At 41.2% G+C, this 20,053-nt stretch overlaps 2 protein-coding genes across 3 annotated transcripts in view; one reads left to right on the top strand and one right to left on the bottom strand.

Moving 5' to 3' along the window:
- Positions 1 to 1,314: 1,314 nt before the first annotated feature.
- Positions 1,315 to 10,901, bottom strand: LOC308404472 (cilia- and flagella-associated protein 157-like). Of its 2 annotated transcripts, XM_080894540.1 has the most exons (10): positions 10,685 to 10,901; positions 8,098 to 8,369; positions 6,969 to 7,122; positions 6,041 to 6,308; positions 5,652 to 5,773; positions 3,183 to 3,333; positions 2,765 to 2,901; positions 2,541 to 2,675; positions 1,845 to 1,928; positions 1,315 to 1,611 (listed from the first exon to the last, which is right to left on the bottom strand). In XM_080894540.1, exons 1-9 carry the CDS (start codon positions 10,846 to 10,848, stop codon positions 1,847 to 1,849), a joined length of 1,485 nt encoding a protein of 494 aa, XP_080750666.1. In that variant the 5' UTR covers positions 10,849 to 10,901; the 3' UTR covers positions 1,315 to 1,611; positions 1,845 to 1,846. The 2 variants fall into 2 exon arrangements, with proteins under 2 accessions (XP_080750666.1, XP_080750667.1); XM_080894541.1 differs by having other exon boundaries at positions 1,315 to 1,928; positions 2,765 to 2,898.
- A 1,932-nt stretch (positions 10,902 to 12,833) lies between these two features.
- Positions 12,834 to 20,053, top strand: part of dmrt1 (doublesex and mab-3 related transcription factor 1) — a gene marked incomplete at its 5' end in the record, with an annotated part of 37,712 nt that continues 30,492 nt past the window's right edge. The window contains 3 exons of the mRNA XM_080894366.1: positions 12,834 to 13,049; positions 15,730 to 15,898; positions 17,074 to 17,231. Coding sequence (XP_080750492.1) covers positions 12,834 to 13,049; positions 15,730 to 15,898; positions 17,074 to 17,231 — 543 coding nt within the window. The remainder of the gene's footprint in view (positions 13,050 to 15,729; positions 15,899 to 17,073; positions 17,232 to 20,053) is intronic.

Genomic DNA, 20,053 nt, shown 5'->3' with positions numbered 1-20,053 from the left:
ATAATAAAAAATAAATAGAAAAATAGTAAAGAGCAAAATATTAATAAGATGTAGTAAAAGAAAAAACAGATTTTCAGTTAACTGACTAATATATATATATATATATATATATATATATATATATATATATATATATATATCAGAATCAGAATGGGGTTTATTGCCAAATGTTGAGCAGGTTTACAACATTAGGAAATTGCTGCGGTGCTTCAGTGCAAACATAGTGTCATAAATAGCACTTAAATAGACATGGAAAAAATAAAAGTAGGGATAAGAATTAAAAGTGCTACGTGGAAAGATATATACATGAGTGCAGGTGGTGATCAGTGCCAAACATGGAATGATGCAGTGACACAGCGTAGGGTCATGTGTTAGTGGTGGGTACAGTCATATGGTTATTGTTCATGTGTCCGACAGCAGAGGGGAAGAAACTGTTCTTATGGCGAGAGGTTCTGGTGCGAATGGACCGGAGCCTCCTGCCTGAGGGGAGCAGGTCAAACAGACTGTGTCCAGGGTGAGAAGGGTCAGCTGAGATCCGAGCTGCACGCCGCAATGTCCTGGAGGTGTGCAGGTCCTGCAGAGATGGGAGTCTGCAGCCAATCACCTTCTCAGCAGAGCGCACAACACGCTGCAGTCTCTGTTTGTCCCTGATAGTGGCTCCAGCGTACCACACGGTGATGGAGGAGGTGAGGATGGACTCGATGATTGCAGTGTAGAACTGCATCATCATCCGTGTTGGCAGGTTGAATTTCTTCAGCTGCCTCAGGAAGTACATCCTCTGCTGGGCTTTCTTGATGACGGAGGTGATGGTGGGCTCCCACTTCAGGTCCTGGGTGATGGTGGTACCCAGGAAGCGGAATGAGTCCACAGAGGTGATGGGGGTGTCAGTCAGGATGATGGGGGGGAGTGGGGCTGTGTGCTTCCTGAAGTCCACAATAATCTCCACTGTCTTCTGGGCATTCAGCACCAGGTTGTTGTGGCTGCACCAGGACACAAGACGTTCAACCTCCCTCCTGTAGGCAGACTCATCCCCGTCCAAGATGAGTCCAATAACGGTGGTGTCATCTGCAAACTTGATTAGCTTGACAGACTGGTGGGTGGAGGTGCAGCAGTTGGTGTACAGGGAGAAGAGCAGAGGAGAAAGAACACAGCCCTGAGGGGAGCCGGTGCTGATGGTCCGGGAGTCCGAGACATTCTTTCCCAGCCTCACATGCTGCTTCCTGTCCTTCAGCATATATATATATATATATATATATATATATATATATATATATATATATATATATATATATATATATATATATATAGCTGATATCTAAAACCTGATTCTGCCACTTTATTTTTTTTAATTCAGTTTTTTTGTCACATGCTGTGCAGCCGATGATTAAATTCCACCACATGGGGGTGTAGCTCAGTGGCAGAGCGTTTGACTGCAGATCAAGAGGTCTCTGGTTCAATTCTCAGTGTGCCCTCCAGTCTCTCTGCTGTAGAGATGATCGTTGGTACTTTCATCTATTGTCTCAATATGCAAATCTATGAAATGCTGAGGAGTGTGTGCTGCAGCTGCCCAGAACCCAAAGTGCTGATCTTCACTCAGTAACTTTCAGCATTCTGTAACAACAGCCTAGCAGAATCATGAAGACTGTGATAAACAACATTTATAACATGTTTCCTGTTTCACTGCACAATAACAGACAAGCTGTTTTCATCACAGCAGGAACATTATTAGAGTTTGTTACAGAGGCGTCACCTTTACTGTGACAGGCTGAGCTCACAGGAGTCTCAGTCGATGTCAGACTGAACTGCAACATAATCAACAGTTTTTAGGAGATGAGTTTAGTTACTGTCACTTGAGTTTGTTCTGTTTGGAGGTCACAGCTGGATCGGTGAGCTTCACAGAGCTGTCCGCCTTCAGACTCGACGGTTTCCTGGATATAAGAAAAACAGAAGAAGAAGAAAGTCAGGTGACATAAAACACTTAAAGCTAACAAAGGGAAAGCTCCAGAGCAGCAATGTCAAACTGCTTCAGTGGCCACCTCTCTCCATCACTGAGTCAGTCTCAACTTTACGGCATTTAAAACATGTTTTTAATAACTAGTTTATTTTGATGAGGCTTCACTGACAGGTGGATGCTGACACCAGTCGCCCTGCTACGCCTCCATGATTGTGCCATTTGGAACAACCTGCTTTTCTTTAATATTTATCAGTGTGATGCTCAGATTACGTGTTTCTGTTTGTTCAACAGTTTATGGATGCAGTTTGCTGTGGGGAGAAGATAAGTCAGCACAACAACCTCTCATTGCTTTAACACAGTGAAGGCTACAACACCAACACTGAGGCTCTGTCCCTCTTTCACAAACAGTCTATGAACTGAACTACTTAAATAGGAGGATGTTGTCTGCCTGATATCTAAACTGATGAAGGAATGGAGAGTTTAAATGTTAGTTGTAAACAGCTATATCATATAATAACTGCAGCTGTAGCTGTGATCAGACATCCCCCTGCAGACCCTGAAGCTGAGCTCTGAGCTCCTCACAAACCTGCTGGAGCCAGCTTCCATCCTGGGGAGCACGTTTTTGTGTTTCAGCGCGGGGCGAGGCACAAAACCCAGATCTCCCGGCCTGTAGCGGGCCAGCTGGAACTGGAAACTCCAATCTGGATCCAGACTCCTTGTTCTACACAGACGATAAAGATGCAGGATTTCTGTCAGTCATCAACCTGTCAGGTATTTGCAGACCATCTTAGCGAGCACTGATTTTATTACCGGGCTGCTGCAGAGTCAGCCGTCTGCAGCTCGTTCACTTTGCCGCTGTCAGCAGCGGAGCTGGCAAATCCGTCTCTGCTTAAAAGCACCAGCATCCTCTGCATCAGCTGCTTCCACTGGTCCACCTCTGAGTCCTGCTGCAGGTGAAAACAAGACTGAAACAGTCTGATTGGCTGAGATAAAGACCTCACCTTCTTCACTGGAGCATGGAACCATCGTCATCGACAGAGAAATAAAATGAATTCAGTTTGCTTGCAACAACTTTGTGTTTTACAGATAAATTCCACCTTGTCATAAATCTTTTTTTCCATTTCTGTATTCTAAAACATAAAACGTTAATGAGGCGAATACCTCGTGTGTTCTGTGTTAGCTGAAGGTTTCAGACTTTTACTTTGAAATGATGTCGCTGTCATCTTACCATCAGTGCTTGTCTGAGAGCAACAGCAGCTTCCTGAATGATGTTCTTCATCCTGCTCCTCCTCCTCCTCTCCTGTTGAAGCTCCGCCTCCAGCTGACTGACCTGAGCTCTGTTTTTACTGCACTGTTCAGACAGAGAGGCCTGATTCTGCCTGAAAGCACAAGCAGAGGGGGTATAGCTCAGTGGTAGAGCGTTTGACTGCAGCTCAAGAGGTCTCCGGTTCAAATCCGGATGCCCCCTGAGCAAATGTTATGCCACCCTGAGTTACCTGCCATCATAGTTCAGAGCAGGAGTGGGAATGTGTTTTAGATGTCCTCGATCCAACACAGCTGATCTAAATGGCTAAATGACCTCCTCAACCTGTCCTGAAGTTCTCCAGAGGCCTGGTAATGACCTAATCATGTGATTCAGGTGTGCTGACCCAGGGTGAGATCACAGGAGACTCTTCAGCTTTTCCTCAAAGTGAAACAATTTCTCCCCTTTAAGGAAAAGATCTCTTTCTACTCCATATAATTTATTTTTCAACTTCAAAACAATCCTTACTCTTCTTCATCCTCTGCATTTAAGCCACCTTTCTTCTGATTGGTTGCCTCTTTCAAACAGGTTTGTCCTGAACAGTGCATATATGGCAGAAATGATAATAACAGGCTGACCCTGACATGTTTAACTAATAATAATAAATAATGAACGATATCAGTGAGTACTCCAAACTGATGCACAACTTTCTGTTTTCTGCCTGAATCTGAGCCTTTAAACTAAAATACACTTCTCTAGTTTTGCATGTAAAGAATTATTCATTTTGAATGAACACGTTTCCTGTTGTGTTTCTATGTACAAATAATAATTTATGGAGTTAAATGTACGATATTTCACAGACACTGTTTTGTGTGGCCGTGGTTAACACGTCAGGTCAAGGCTGCTCTTATCTTGCAGCGTCTCTTCTCTGCATGTGTGAAAGAGGGATTTTTTGAGCTCTTGGCTTGGAAACACAGAGGAGCAACTGAGGTGGAAAAGAAGGAGGCGAGCACTCCGAGTCACTGATGACAGCAGCTGGGACCGCTGCAAACGTCGCTTTCTTTGTCTGCAGTGATGAACAAGGCTTCATTGTGCAGAGATCTGCGTCTGCCTGAGAAGAATGCGACCTTGCTGATAAGAAAAGTAGCAGAGCAGAGCAGAGCAGTGAGTAATGAGCATTTAATGTTCATATCAGGCACCTGTTTGAGTACCTGCTTGATGGGAGCCACAAGTGCTCTTTTCTAGAGGCATTTTTTTAGTGTGTGTGTGTGGAGTCCTGCCTGTGCCCCTCACATTAACATTTAACTATTAATCACAGTGTTGCTAAATAACAGGCTCTGGGTTGCATCAGTCACATGATGACCATTAACCAATGATCGCCCTTGACAGCAGAGCGCGCTGGTCACGAGTCAGGAACGAGCTCTACAGCACGCAGGAGTATTAGCTTATGTACACGTTGGTCAGTTGTGTTGTGGCAACTGACGAATTGAAACAAATGAGTGTGCTGTGTGAGTAACAGCGTGACAACCATCACCTGTCCTTTTATTAACTGCACAAGTAGTAGCTGCTAACTAACTGGGTGAGGCTGTCCTGGGTCTGTGGGGCTGTCCCCGTTTTATGGAACATATTTATTTTTACAGGGCTTTCCCTCCCTTTATGGAGGGCTTACATTTAGTATATTTACACAGAGTGAGAGTGTGTGTGTGTGTGTTGCCTTATGATTCCAAGCACTGTCACCAATCTTTGCATTTCATTATTATCTCACCTGTTTAATCAGCTACATTCTCTCCAATGGACTTTTTACCGTCTACGGTCTCAGATCCACACAGCCCCGCCCTCCAGCCCCGCCCTGCAGCACTGTCAGCAGCAACATTGTACCCATCAGGTAAAACATAGGCTAGTTTCTTGATGAGTGTGGGTTGTTGTTCCAGGCTGAACGCTTCCCTTTTTAACTTTGAGCCCCGCCCCTTCAAACCTCTGCACTGCCCGGGTTCATTTTCACTCTGAATACAAATTTCTGTATTTCTGCTGCACTAATGTAAAATACTAGTTTATGTCTTTGTATTGAAGTAAAACAAAAATGAGTGCACAAATATTTTTCTATTTTTAAATATTAATACATGAATTTTCCAGCAATCATAAGTAAAAGAGATGTTTTCTTGTCTCGTTCAGGGAGGCCTCATCATCATGATCCAGCCATCAGCTGCTACCAGTAACAGGATTCAGTGCTTTTATGTTTCCTGTCTGTCTCTTTTGTGTCTCTGTTGTTATTGATTTATTTGATTACTTATTATTGATGAATCTCACTGTGGAGTTATTGCTTGCATATAAACGTACCACAAATGAGACTACGAGCCCGTATGTGTAATAACTGCACCTGCTGCTTTGCTTTCATTAACGTGAACGTGAACCTGAGTGAGACTCATCTGTACGGACGGCAGAGTGAACTTTGACCTCAGCGCCTCCATCTTGCCCAGGGCTCCTGCGTGTTCGGTCTGAAGCTGCTCGAGCCGCTGCCTGCAGTCCTTCTGCTCCGCCTGCAGCTGCTGGCACTTCTCTGTGAGCTGCTCCACCACCTGATGGAGAGAGTTGGGTATGGATTTAGAGTGAATCACTTGTTTTTCACGTTAAGAAGACGTTGGCGTTAAACACGATGAAAGGGCCTGGCACTGGGAGCACACTGTCTAGTGCTGGTCCACTTTTCAGTAACCTTGATTTAACTAAATAAAATGTGGATTATTTGAAGCCACTGTAATCTGAGTGGACAGTGAAGCATGACTGTGGTTACACTGCATTTAAAATATTAAGTTAAACTTAAAGACATTTAGAATTCCTTCTCTTACCTTCTTACGGACGCAGCTGGTGCGTGATGTGTCTCTGAGCATTTCTTCCAGGTTTTCCACATCCATGCTGAGCTGACTCTTGCAGCCCCGCAGGGCAGCATTCTCCTCCATCAGGATCTGCACCTGCTCCGACAGCTGCCCCACGCGAGCTTTCACCTCCGCGTTCTCCTGCAGCGCCAGCCTGGTCGTCTCCGGGACTTTCTGGTCCACCAGGAGCTGCACCTCTGCTGCCATGGCTGCAGCGTGAGACTCCAGCTCCCTCTCCAATCTTTGGCAGGACACAAGACAAAGGAGGTAAAATCAGAGGGTATTTTAGGTGGATAATTCAGGTATGCAGCCTTGTGAGGAGACACTGACGATATTTGTGTATTTGCTGTGCAGTAGATAAGGTGTTAACAGCAACGTGGAAGTGAGTGTTCTCATATATAGCCAGATATTTATTCAATTAAATTTTATTTATATAGCGCCAAATCACAACAAGTTGCCTCAAGGCGCTTTATATTGTACAGTAGATACAGAGAAAAACCCAACAATCATATGACCCCCTATGAACAAGCACTTTGGCGACAGTGGGAAGGAAAAACTCCCTTTTAACAGGAAGAAACCTCCGGCAGAACCAGGCTCAGAGGGGGGCGGGGCCATCTGCTGCGATTGGTTGGGGTGAGAGAAAACTTATTTTATGCCCTTAAATTTATGCCTGCAGGTTCAGAGCTTCAAAGGAACACGACCCTTGGTGGGACGAGGATCACATAAAGGAAGAAACATTAGTGCTACAGAGGCAGGATTAACATGTCGTCCTGAAGACAAGCTGCGAGTTGCTGCACTGACACGGATTTGTTTACAGTCTGAACTTAAACTAGTTTCTACGAGTGGACTCGACCCGGGTAATGGAACGAGTCTGTGCTGTGATTTTTAAAGTGGATTCCACCTCCTCTTTTCCAGCAGCGCTTTCATCTCCAGGCTGTGAATGTCATCCTTGTGCTCTTCCTTCTGACTCGCCAGCTGCTTCTCCAGCGACTCTAAGCTGGACATCATCTCCTCCTTTTGCCCCTGAAACGCCTCCAGGCTTGCAAACCTCTCCGCTAGAGGAGAGAAGAGGAGAGTTTAAATCATTCCCTGAAGCCAGTCTTTGCTGAAATAAACCTCCTGAAAGTTTAATGGTTCCTGCTGGAAACACTTGCATCCAAAAGAAATCTGGGCTGGATTTTCAAGGAATACTATAAATATAGGAATACTATAAATATAGGAATACTATAAAGCTGAGCTCCTTTTAACATCTTTGGCAGGGAGAGGCTGATCGAGGCCTCTTCCAGCAAATCACTGTCAGCTCTTTTCAGCCTTTCCAAAAGTAAAACCTTTTTTTAAATTTTAGTATTATTAATTTCTATATTTGAGACAAAACAAAAAGGCTTTAATTGGAAGGAAAACTTTTGAGTTCCCACATTTGAATTCTTGTGGCTGACACTTCATGGTATGATACAACATTAAACTAATGTTTAAGAACAGGCTTCAGAAAGTTAAATGGAAAATGTATATTCTCCTGAAATGCAAAGACATATTTAATTTAACATATTTAAAATATCACGAGATTCCAAATAATGTAATCTTTAAGATTCCCCCACAGAGCTTTATTGATGCTACACAGACACACACACCGCCCTCATAAATATGAACAAATACTTTGGAGTAAAATCCATCTGAAATGTATAAAATCAAAGGTTTATTTATTCAAATAATTGATTATTGAGGAAAATATGTCTCGGTATAAACTGAACTCATACCAGTCGTTTGACCAGATTCCATTAAGATTAGTTACACGTAAAACGTTCAAACAAAAGAATGCAGTGATATTTTGTAATGATTGTGAAAGCATATGTTTGAAATAAAAATGAACTGAACTGAAAAGGGAGGAAGATCCAGAAATTTCATCTTTTATTTAAAAAAAAAAAAATCCTTATTATTATTTTAAAAATCGAATCCCTACCATCACTTTGATGTTTATGTGGATACCCTGTGGTAAACTCTGGTGGGCTACATGCTAAGAGCTGAACTTTTACCGAGTGCTGTGTTTTCTTTGATAAGCTCATCGATGCGGTTCTGAAGCTCCTGCCTCTCCCGGCTGTGCCGCAGCTGCAGGGCGTCTCTTTCCTGATCTGAAGCCTGCAGCTGGTTCTGCAGCCGCTGCGACAGCTCGCCCACCTCGTCCTCCTTCTCCAACAGGGAACGCTTCAGGTACGCGATCGTGTCTCTGTTCTCCTGCTCCAGTGTGCTGCGCTGAGTCAGCAAGTCTTTCCTCTGTCTCACAAGGTCATCACATTTCAGCTGATGTCTGAGGGGTTAAGGATGACAGCTTCAACGATTTATAAACTGCATCTGGCCTTTTCTGGATTTCAAGCAGCTCTACAGCTCGAGCAGAGCATGCACTGTCTGAGTGACCTCAAGCTCACTCAGACCGATGGATGCCTGAAACAAATAAATATGTGAAGGTCTCGAGGCCTGTAGAAACCACAGTTTTGCAGGTGTGAGAGTGATATTTTATTTCCAGCTTCTCAAATACAAAATATCTTTAAAACAGGCCAAATCAGGTGAATGTTTTTGACAGATAAGATGGAAAACTCTAAAAAATATTCCCAGTGTGACATGTACCAAATCCAAATGAACTTTTTTTTTATTTTAGAAAAAGCAAGTTTCCAATACTTGAAAAACAAACAGACACTTTCAACACTTAACTTTCTTTCTTTTGAGAAAATTCTGACAGTAAGCACCTAAAATTACTGACACAAGACAATCAACTTGCCTGAAATACTTTAATATTCTTTTGAACCTTGGTTAGTTTCAAAGTCACCACAAAGCAGTGTGAGAAACATGAGTCTCACACTGCAATTTACTTTCTTTTCTTTTTTAAATAAATTTTTATTGCTTTTTGCAACAGCATACAAAGGTCTGTTTTCCCAGTAATATGCTGCAGTAATAGGAACCCTCCCCCCCTCACCTCCCACCCTGCTCTCTTCCAAACTTACATCAAATAAAAAACACATAGAATATGTGTACATTTGTGACATTTATACATATTGAAGGAAACAAAAAAGAGAAAAAAACAAACAAACAAAAAAAAACAATAGAAACAGCTAGCACAGACTAAACAATTTTCCCCTCATCCAAAACGGAAAAATGTTCCACGGGCTTCTCCACATTTAAAACATGTATCTGGAATTCTGTTATTATATTTGTTCAATTTCACCAGTGTTACATATGTTTGCATGATCCAATTATATTGTAATAACTTTAGGTTAATATTAATCGATTGTTTTTGTGATTTTAAGCAAATTGGCTTCCATGTCTCCTCAGAAATATTAATATTTAGGTCCTTTCTCCAAGCTTCTAACTTAGAAGCTGATGTTTCTGGCGAGACAGAGACAATCCAGTTATAGAATGTTGAAATTAAGCCTTTATTACCACCTTTTTCCACCATTAACTCCTCTAACTTACTTAACTGGGGAACGCTGAGAAACTGATTTTGCATGAAAGAAATGAAGCTTCTAATCTGTAAATACTTTTGAAACTAAATCCTCAAATGAGACCATTATTCCATCACAAAAAAGATCACCCACTTTCCTAACACCTTTTTCTGCCCAACCCTGGAACCCTGCGTCCAAATTTCCTGGTGCAAATAAAGCATTTCCTCAAATAGGACTAACCTGAGAGAGATTATTCTTAATATTCATCATTTCTTTTATTGTAAACCAAACTTCAATCATATTTTGGACTATGGGATTATTTGTTTCTTTCTTTAATTGTTTTGGCTGTGCAGAGTGTAAGTACAAGTTTAATGGCATTTTAAGAGAATTTGCTTCCCTTCCCTCCCAAGATGGGGTATTTTGGGATGAAAAATAAAACATTATTGTCCTTAGTTGAATAGCCAGATAGTACCAGTAAAAATTGGGGACATTTCAACCCCCCTGTATCAAAGGGAAGATACAACAAAGACAAGCGAATGCGGGGATGCTTCTTGTTCCAAATAAACTCTCTGACTAATGACGCTGGTTTGCTAAACAATCTTCCAAGTGTCTCCCTTTAGCATTTTTCTCATGCAGTATAAATACTGATTTATGGTTTGGACGTGTGCAGAGGGTTGGTATATAAACTGGACAGAGGATGTTAAAGAAGGAGCTGCAAGGAAGAAAACAGGAAGACCACGGAGAGCTAGTGTGGGAGAGGAGGATGTTAGAGACGATGCTCTGCTGTGATGACACTTAAAAAGAGAAGAAACTTGTGAATATGTTGGATAGAAAAAAATGAAAAGTCACTTTCATAAGTAAATCCTAGTACATGGCATGTGAAAGAAGCATGTAGTAAATGTTTTGTTGTATTTTGTTCATGTGAACCTGCATTAACACACTTTTCAAACCCCCTCATGAAGGAACCCCGGGATCATTGTTATCTGAGCGCACCAAAGAATGAAGCGTCTCACTGTAGCTTGTAAAATCAGTTCATTTCAATGAAGCTTTGTAAATTCAGCCTCCATTATGCTAATGCAACATTAGATCGAGTTAGCAAATAAAACATATTTAAGATATCATTACAAAGTGCTTTTTACTGCACACACAATCACTCTAAACATTACGGTAAACTTAAACGGCTCACCGCTCCAGCTCGTCGGTTAGATACGCTATCTGTGTCAGGTAGAGGTCCTTCTCTTTGTCCGCAGACCCGCTTTTCTCTGCAGGAAACTCGGAGTTTTCCTTTTTCGGTGTCTTCTTGTTTCCATCTCGTTTGTCGCTGCCTTTTCTCTCCGTCTTTCTGGGCATTGTGTCTCACAGAAAGTTAGCTAAAGTTTCCGCCGATAGCCCGGCGCGAGAAACTAAACGGCACCGTTGCTAGGCAATGCTGCCTTCAGTGACTTCTCGGAAACGGTGACGACTTCTTCTTTAACCTGATCCGTGATTGTGAATTGACTGAGATTTAAACTTTCTTGATAACAATTTAATACATACCGTACTGGAATAAAATACTTTCATGCCTTTTAAATGTGGCAGAGCTAATATATATTTCCATTCTGTTTAATATGCCATCATTTTCCCTTAAAATTCAGTTAATGTGCAATCACAAATAGAACTAAATGCATAGAAAATAAGAATGAAAAGAAAAGAAAAAAGACACTGGCGAGTACAAAAGAAATTGAAGACTGAGTTCATGATTGTAGCTAAAAGGTATCAACGGGGGAAAATATCAATATAATACATAATAACAGTGAAGCAGCATTTGAACTACACACGGAAAGCTTCAGAAACAATTCAGAGACTAAAGTGTCGAAAATGAAAGAAACTCTTTATATGCTTTCACTTTCAGTAGCACAAATTGGTTTTGCCATCTCCTTGTGTCCACCCAGGTAAATTAAATATATAAAGACAACGTTATTGCGTGGCCATTCATCATTTCATTTCACTGCTTCATCAATGCAAACAAACCTCTACAGACCATTGCAAAAAGAAGGTCTGAGACCTAACTACAGGTATTCAAAGCCAACTTCATACCTACTTCTTGTTGCATGGTATACTCAGTTTAAAGCATAAATCATTGTGGGGGCTGGATTACATAGTTGGCTTTTATTGGCTCTACTGTTCATTTTACACTGATGATCATTTCAAAATAAGTGTCTCTCTCTGAGCTGCTGAGAGGCAGCATTTATTCATATTTATTATAAAGCGGTGGATGATAGGCACATACGTTTTCCATGTTGGTCTGCTGTGTTTTACAGGCCTGCTTGGACTGGATTCAGACTAATGGAGATGTTACCTGCATTAAACTGCAGACTTTATCACTGCATTATAATCTGTCATTATAACCTTTAGAGGCAATTAAACTCAGTGTTGCAGCCCTGCTTTCAGTTACTTTAGGACCTGAGCCAGTGAAGTGTAGCAGCTATTTATTTTGACTCAGTGATTCGGGGCTGCTTTTTAATTGGCAACTTTGTTTTATCCCCCTCCGTTTGGCTGTAAGGATTTTAATTGGCTGCCTCTGAGCTTCACCTCACTCCCTGTCTATAAATCCACCGGGCTGACTGACGGTGCGGAGGTCAGCTCAGTTTCAGCTCAGTCAAGCTGAGCAATTAATTAATTCACCAGCAGCCAAGGTGGGAAAAACACTGCAATAAATATGTTTCAGTGGGAAGATACTATAAAGAATATTACACTAATAGTAATAGTTATTTTAATTTGACAGGCAGAACAATTTCCTGTATTTAATTTGGGGGATAATTGGCATGAACCGTAGTTAAGTTAAATCTTCAGATTATAATACAGAGTCATGGTTATTTTCTGTTACCCACTTGGCCCACGCGTTGGTCCTTCAGACTGCAAAGCTGGCACAGACTGAGTTAAAGTCCAAAGAGTATGCCTTTTTTCACTCTGCAAAGCCATCAGGTGGCCTCTGAGGACACTTTTCTGGTCGCTGCACCTCATAAGAAGAATTGTATTGAATTTTAAATTGTGTTTTTGAGTCAATATTTTTAACTCGTGTCTGGAGAGAGAGAAACGGGAGGCCTGCAGAATGATGCTTCTGTACTTCCAGCTCTCTCCCCCGCATTGTTTCCTCCCACTGGATCCCAGGCCTTCTGGGGAAAAAAACCAAAAAGCAGGGTGTGGAGGGACAGGGACCTTACAGCCTCCAGCCTGGCACCAGTGCATATCTTATCAGCCAGCCTCTGCTTGGGCTCAGCAGCAGACCTGTCCGTGTGCACACGTCTTCTCTGGGCAGGTCCAACAGTTATCAGCACTCCTTATTGCCAGGACCCATGAGCCAGGACAAGCAGAGTAAGCAGGTACCGGATTGCAGCGGACCGATGTCCCCCAAAGTCAAGAAATCCCCCAGGATGCCCAAGTGCTCCCGCTGTAGAAATCACGGATACGTGTCTCCACTGAAGGGACACAAGCGCTTTTGCAACTGGAGGGACTGCCAGTGTCCCAAATGCAAACTGATCGCGGAAAGACAGAGAGTCATGGCGGCCCAGGTAACTCAGTTTAGGCGCCCGTTAGCGCGGCTAGCTGCAGCTGAGAACAAAACTGCTTTTTAACACCAAGCCAAAGGTTTTGTGACCACACACAGCCGCACAGGCTGTTTGGGACTTTCTATTTATGTCTGTGGACTTTTAAACCCTGTTTGCTGCGGGTGAGTCTGTTCATTAGTAATAACCACCCAGAAAGCAGCTAGCCAAGTTCGTACAGAGCTAACAGTTAGCTGCCTGACGGAGCTAAAGTTCAGGGTTAAAATGTTCCAGCAGCTGCTCACATTTATAAGATACTTACAAAAAGCAAAATGAATTCATTTGTAACTTTGTAATTTAAAGTGACAATTTAAGAGTTTGTAAAATAACATTTTAAATGTATTAAGTTACTAAAAATAACCACGTTTTTTTTCCTTTCAAAGAATATTTTTGTTGGTTCTTCCAGTATTTCCCCCACATTGATATCTACTGTTTTTTCTTTGAGCTTCTTTAAATCCATGTTGTTGATTCTGCTCTCTTTTTTAATGATCTATCCTGTAAAGAACGCTTTAATAACTGAAGTTTATTGTCTTTTTTAAATAGACTGTATTTAATCCTATTGAAAACCTTTTTTTTTTTTTAGCAGGAAACGCAGCAAAATTTAGAAATCAGTGGCTTTTAAAGTCAGTAGTGCTGGATAATTTCCTCATTTTCTAAAGAACAGATGAATAAGTTGGTCTAGCGTGGTCAGGTGTGTGAAAACTGATTTGGAAAACTGTTTAAAAAAGTTATTTGGAATTTCTGCTTGAAAGTGACTCTTACAGAGAACTGATGCTAACAAAATGAGCAGATAAAGAATTAAAATGTCTTTTTAACTGGGTAAAACATCATGTTTTACTCGTGACCCTGAGATACATCGATGCACAGAGCTGTCAGTTTACAGAAAGCTGAGCTGATCACCTGATTGATTACACCAATCATTGATTGATTGTTTGTTAATTTATTTCAAACATGTAAACAATATACAGGTACATTTAGAAAAGAAAATAAGAGAGAGAAAAAAATACTATACAAAAATCAATACATTTCAATATTGCTACCATTCTGATTCATTTACACGTTGAAAGGGAAGAAGTACACACTTATTTGATCCCACCCCTTTGCCATAAATTATCATTCAATATTTAGTCAGCTTCCTTACTGATATAATTTGTAATAGAAATGGTGAACAGATTTCTAATATACTATATCCTGTACATCTTTTAATAGAGACATTCACATAATTTCAAGATCATATTTTTATAACTCTTTTTGAACTGTTTTGTGTTTGGACGTTGCTGTAATTCCATATTCAGACTGTTCCACAGTTTCACTCCATGAACAGAAACACAAAAGCCTTTTCTTGTAGTACGGACCTTCCCTGTTTTGAAGTTACAAAAACCCCTTAAATTATAACTTGCTTCTTTTAAAACAAACATACTCTGAATATTACCTGGCAGTTCTTTATTTTATGCTTTGAATAAAATTTGTGCTGTTTGGAATTTTACTAGATCGTCAATTTTCAATATTTCCTACTGCAAAAACAGTGAGTTTGTATGTTCCTGTAACCTGCAGTGTGGATGATTCCGACTGCTTTTTTTGAAGAGTAAAAAGTGACTGTAATGTTTTATAGCTGTTGCCCCAGACCTCTGCACAATAGCTTAAGTATGGTGAAACCAGTGAACAGTAGAGAATATGAAGTGATGTTCTGTCGAATACCTGCTTTGCCTTGTTTAGTACTGCAATGCTTCGTGATACTTTGGCATGAATATATCTTACGTGAGCTCTCAGTTAAGTTTTTCATCTATTATTACCCCCAGAAATGTATTTTCACTGACTCTTTCAATATCAACACCATTTATTTGAATCTCAGCATTTGTATTTAAACGACTATTTCCAAATAACATAAGTTTAGATTTATTTAAATTTAATGATAATTTGTTTTTATCAAGCCAGAACTTGACTTTACTTATTTCATATCCTCCAATAAATTCTGCAGATCATCACCAGAGCAAAAAATGTTTGTATCGTCAGCAAAGAGAACCATTTTTAATGCTTTGGACACTTTACAGATGTCGTTAATGATGTTGAATTTTGGGGGGTACACCACAAGCAATGTGCATACATAAGGAGCAACCACCATTTAATTTCACAAACTGCTTCCTCTCACTAAAGCGACCCCTCTGACACCATAACGTTCCAGTTTTCTTATTAATATATCCTGATCTATAGAGTCAAATGCTTTTGTCAAGTCTCTGAATAACCCAGCCACATATTGCTTTTTGTCTATGGAATTTGAGATGTATTCTATTGAATCTGATAGTGCCAATGATGGTGATCTGCTTGATCTGAATCCGTACTGACTCTCAGTGAGTCGTTTATCTATAAATTTTTCAGTTGGTTGTTAAACAGTTTTTCAAGAATTATAAACAACAAAGAGCTGCTGGTTTTATCTCGCTCAGCAGCCAGGAGCGTGTTTTCAATAACATCTTGTTTTATGGCGATATCAACAGTTTATCTGCACACAAACAATCTTATTATTGTCTAATCAGGTGTAATTACAATTTTCAGACGAGCCTCTGTTTAAATCTGTTCTGGGAAGTCAGCAGATAAGGGCAATGTTTGTTTCATGCTCTCGGTTCCTTATCAAACCTCTCCTCCCTTCCAGGTTGCCCTGAGGAGGCAGCAGGCCCAAGAAGAAGAGCTTGGGATGTGTAGTCCAGTGTCTCTGTCCGGTTCTGAGATGATGGTCAAGAATGAAGTTGGAGCAGACTGCCTGTTCTCTGTGGAGGGACGGTCCCCGACACCTACCAGCCACCCCACCTCTGCTGTCACAGGTAACCTCGTGTTACATGGACCTCGTCAGATTTTGTTGTGTTATGAACCTTATTATTAGAGATCTCCAGTGTTTTTAGTTATTAAACAAAAACAAAAACAAAAACAATGCTATTAACGTGTCAAGTGTCTGAAAAAATTCCAGTTAATTCTCTCAAAGACACCTTTTCACCTGTGAGGTCTGGACACAGGTCAGTGTTACTGCCTGCACTTCAGCTGCAGGTCACTTTGTTCATGTGCTGGTCTGAGAAGCATCCACCTGCCTGCACTTCCTCCTTCTCTGTTGTGTGCCTGTCTAGATAAACCAGTTACCCCTCAGTGAATTAATGTTGTTGCTTTTTTAAAATGTTAATTGGTGTTATTGCTAATCCAAGGCTGAACAACATCCTGTGGACTGAACACGTTTCTAGACGAGAACAAGAGACTCTGTGATAACAAAGGACACTGGAAACTTGAAAATATGTCCTTGAGTTTTTCTTCCAGGTTGTGTGGAAGCTGACACAGAAGAGTGTTTCGCTGATAGCGCTTAAATGTGATTTTGGGTCAAGGCTGCTCTTATCTTGCACTTTGTATGTTTGTATGTGTGTTCCTTTTATTTTGAGGGAACGGGGGGGTAGAGATGAAGATTGAGGTATAAAAAGGAGTGGAGCACTGTGTGGAGCTGCTGATGGCAGGAGTTGGGACAGTAAATGTGATCATGTTTGGCTCCAGTGGTGCACAGTGTCTTCCCTGTGCAAAGATCAGGGTCTGCCTGGGAAGAATGTGTCCTTGCTGATAAGAAACGTACAAGCGAGAGTGAGTAATGATGACTTAATGGTCATCTTCATCCTGAAAAATGACAATTTTATGTTTGACACCAAGTACAGCTGTCACCTGAAGATGGAGCTGTTGGGCAGCATGTTTCAAAATGAACTCTTTCTGTCTCCTTTAATGATCTGAACAAGTGTAACTTAAATACTGAGAGAAGTTAATTGTTACATTTTAGCATCAGTAAAATGTGAGACGGGCTTAATGAGACTTGTTTCCTTGTTAAAATTGCAACAAAACACAAACACGAGCGTTTGAAAACATCCTGAACATCATATGTTAAATTACCTGACAGTGCTGAAACAACCAGCCACAGACTTCACTCTTCATCCTCTCGGTCTCATCGTGTTTTGTTTGTTTTTGTGTCCAGGGACCCGCTCAGCATCGTCCCCCAGCCCATCAGCCGCTGCCAGGGCTCATACCGAGGGACCGTCTGACCTCCTGCTGGAAACCCCCTATTACAATTTCTACCAGCCTTCGCGCTACCCCACCTACTATGGAAACCTTTACAACTACCCGCAGTACCAGGTGAGCCACAGCAGCGACAGTCAGTGTGATCAGGAGCTAATGAAGGCGTGAGCGTTGGTCCTGCTTGTTGGATACGTTGATTTGACAGGAATTTTAAACAGCTGGGTGAGCTCGGCAGGACAAATCTGTCCGTGTGCGTCAAGCTACAATTCATAATCGTATTACTTTAACCCAGTTACATCAAACGTGACCCGCTACAGGGGATTAACTGCTGTGGCTTCAAATATAAAAGAACCGCTTTTGTGTTGGAATGTTCTTCATGTTTAGGAACAGGTCTGCACATAGTTTATTGTTCGCGTAGCAGCAAAGCCTGCAAAGCAGCATGTGAGAAATTCATGCCACAGAAACGGGAGGTAAGCGGCTTTACGGCGCTTCAGTCGGGAAAGGCTTCGCTTTCACGCCAACTTATCACGAGAGTGTCGTGTTTCTCTCAGACAATCACTGGTGTTAAACCAGTGTTAAACTGGTGTTAAATGATCCTCATTTTAAATGAGTGTTGGTTAGATTGGCACTGATTTGTTATATATGTAGACAGTCACAGCCCAAAAATACTTGTAACTCACAGTTTTGATTATGTTAAACTGATATTTTAATGTCTAAATTCCAGCCTCTTGTTGGGTTTGTGGCTATAAAGAGATCTCACAGGTCTGCTTCACTAAGTCAGTGTGCAGGCTACACTGCTTTTATTTGCCAGTTACTTTGGACTACATAAACAGGAAAGCCTAAATCTGAAGTTGCTTTGCATTTAATCCTCTGGGGTGTCTTCACTCTGTCAGTAGGTCTGCAGCTTCTCAGTCCTCCAGGTCATGGCAGTTTTAAGTGCTTGAACTGAAAACAGCTGGAGTATTTTGATCATTAGGATGTTTCACCCGTCATCCGAGAGGCATCTTCAGTGCTCAAAACTCAGGTAGTTTTTCCCCAATGCAGAGGCCAAAAGGTCGATTCTGTTCATCTTCACGTTTACATCATCATCATCATCCAGGTGACTTCTTCAGTCTCAGCTGACTGCAGGTTTCAACCTTATAAACGTACATTTGCATAATGACTGAAACCAGCCCACTGAAGGAACAATGGGCTGGGAGATCAGTTCATTGATCATTAATATGCAAATCATCATGAACATTGATCAACAACCACTGATCAAGTCAGCTCAGACTGAAGAAGTCACTTGGATGATGATGAAACAGATGAACAGAATCAACCTTTTGGGATTTACTTACCTGGATGTTTGAGCCTGAGCATCAAGACACCTAAATGCAGAGGTGTCAGACATAAGGCCCGGGGCCCAGAATCAGGCCACCGCTGACTCCAGTCTGACCCAATGGATTTTTTACAGCGCTTCTTATTAATAAAGACCTACCCCATGACAGGGCTGTATGACCAAAATCTCATATCCCGATATAAGACATCTATCGTCCGATAACGATATAAATCACGAAAATGTAACATTTTCTGTAAATTCTGTGAATCTCGGGCAGCTCGACTTGTATGAAGTGTTTCCAGCTGCGTGTCGTGTAGCTGGAGTCGAGTGTTTTAACTGATGCATGAAACGATGCATTTTTAGACATAAGTTGTAACGGCCGCCGTTTTCTTTGTATTTATTACACGGCGTGCGGCGGGGAAAAGCCTGTTCTAAGGTTTGCGTCTAAGGTTTATTTTTTAGCACCTGGCGGCTCTTTTTTGCTTCTCATCCGTAAACACTCTGCATCTTTCACGTGATTCAGCTTATTTTGAAAAGTCTCAACAGGATCTTGAGCTTTATTCTGAAAGGTTTATGTGGAAAATAAACAAGCGGACACGCGATGGTTTTATTGTCGTTGTTGCTAACGACAACGCATAAAAACAGGTGCTTGTCCGTCTGTAGTGGTTATATTAAATATAAGAGAAAGAGAGAACTTTAATAAATTAATATAGACACTACAGTGACCATCAAAACAATGAAAACAGTTTATTTTGCGACACCACGAAACAAACGATAGCGTAAAATGAAACGATAGACGTTTTTATATCGTTATATCGAACAGCCCTACCCCATGATCATTTATACTACACCACAGTAACTCGGTTAAACATACGTTTACGTGACAGAAAAGTTTAGTTTTTTCAGTGTTTAATATGAAAATGTTTCTTTTTTAATTCACAAGAATTAATTTCTTACAGTTTAAGCCCAAAGAGTCGTGTTGATTATACCGTCATGTATCTGAGATGAGCTAAAGTTGAACTTTCTCACTTTGGGGTTTCTGAGGGTGCAGTTAGACTTCTTTACACTGACAGAACGCAGAGTTTCACTGGTCCCGCCCCCTGAAGCTCAGAGTGGGCCTACCATATAAAATGAGTTTGACGTGCTTGCCTTAGTGGTCACTTTATAGTATGTTACAGTCCTGCAAACCCAGAGGATAAAGATGTGTCCAGTTTCTGACTCCAGGTCCGCTGCCTCGCTCTTACTGCGCTCAAGTACAGACCTCTGTTTAAATCACTGAAATGAATTTGGGGCTGATTATACTGGATGTTTACTGCTCGGTCAAAAGAAAAGCGATGAAAATCAATCCAGTGTTAAATCATCTTTAAGGATACTTTAGTGAACTAAAGGTGTCTAAAAACAGAAACCAGCTGTGAAAAATAAAAATCAACTCTAGACTTTGGATGGCTGCAAATTAACTGCATTCACAAAGTGTTTGTATCCAGATAACTGCTCTGAACTTATGTATAGAATAGAATAGAATAATCCTTTAATTGTCCCGCAGGGGGAAATTTGGTTCTAAAAGCAACAAAAATCACCTATACAAGCAGAAGAGGACACAGGACGGAGACACACAAAATTG

This window comes from Rhamphochromis sp. 'chilingali', assembly GCF_963969265.1.
Source record: "Rhamphochromis sp. 'chilingali' genome assembly, chromosome: 10".
Taxonomy (NCBI): Eukaryota; Metazoa; Chordata; class Actinopteri; order Cichliformes; family Cichlidae; genus Rhamphochromis; species Rhamphochromis sp. 'chilingali'.
The sequence above is the reverse complement of the archived record's forward strand: the minus strand, read 5'-3'. Positions and strand labels throughout refer to the sequence as shown.

Coding starts and splice junctions, on each gene's coding strand:
- LOC308404472 (XM_080894540.1), bottom strand. CDS start 10,848: ATGCCCAGAAAGACGGAGAGAAAAGGCAGCGACAAACGAGATGGAAAC. Junction 7,123..8,097: donor CAAAGAAAACACAGCACTCG/GTAAAAGTTCAG, acceptor TCTCTCCTCTAG/CGGAGAGGTTTGCAAGCCTG. Junction 5,774..6,040: donor CCAGCTGCGTCCGTAAGAAG/GTAAGAGAAGGA, acceptor TCTCTCCATCAG/GTGGTGGAGCAGCTCACAGA.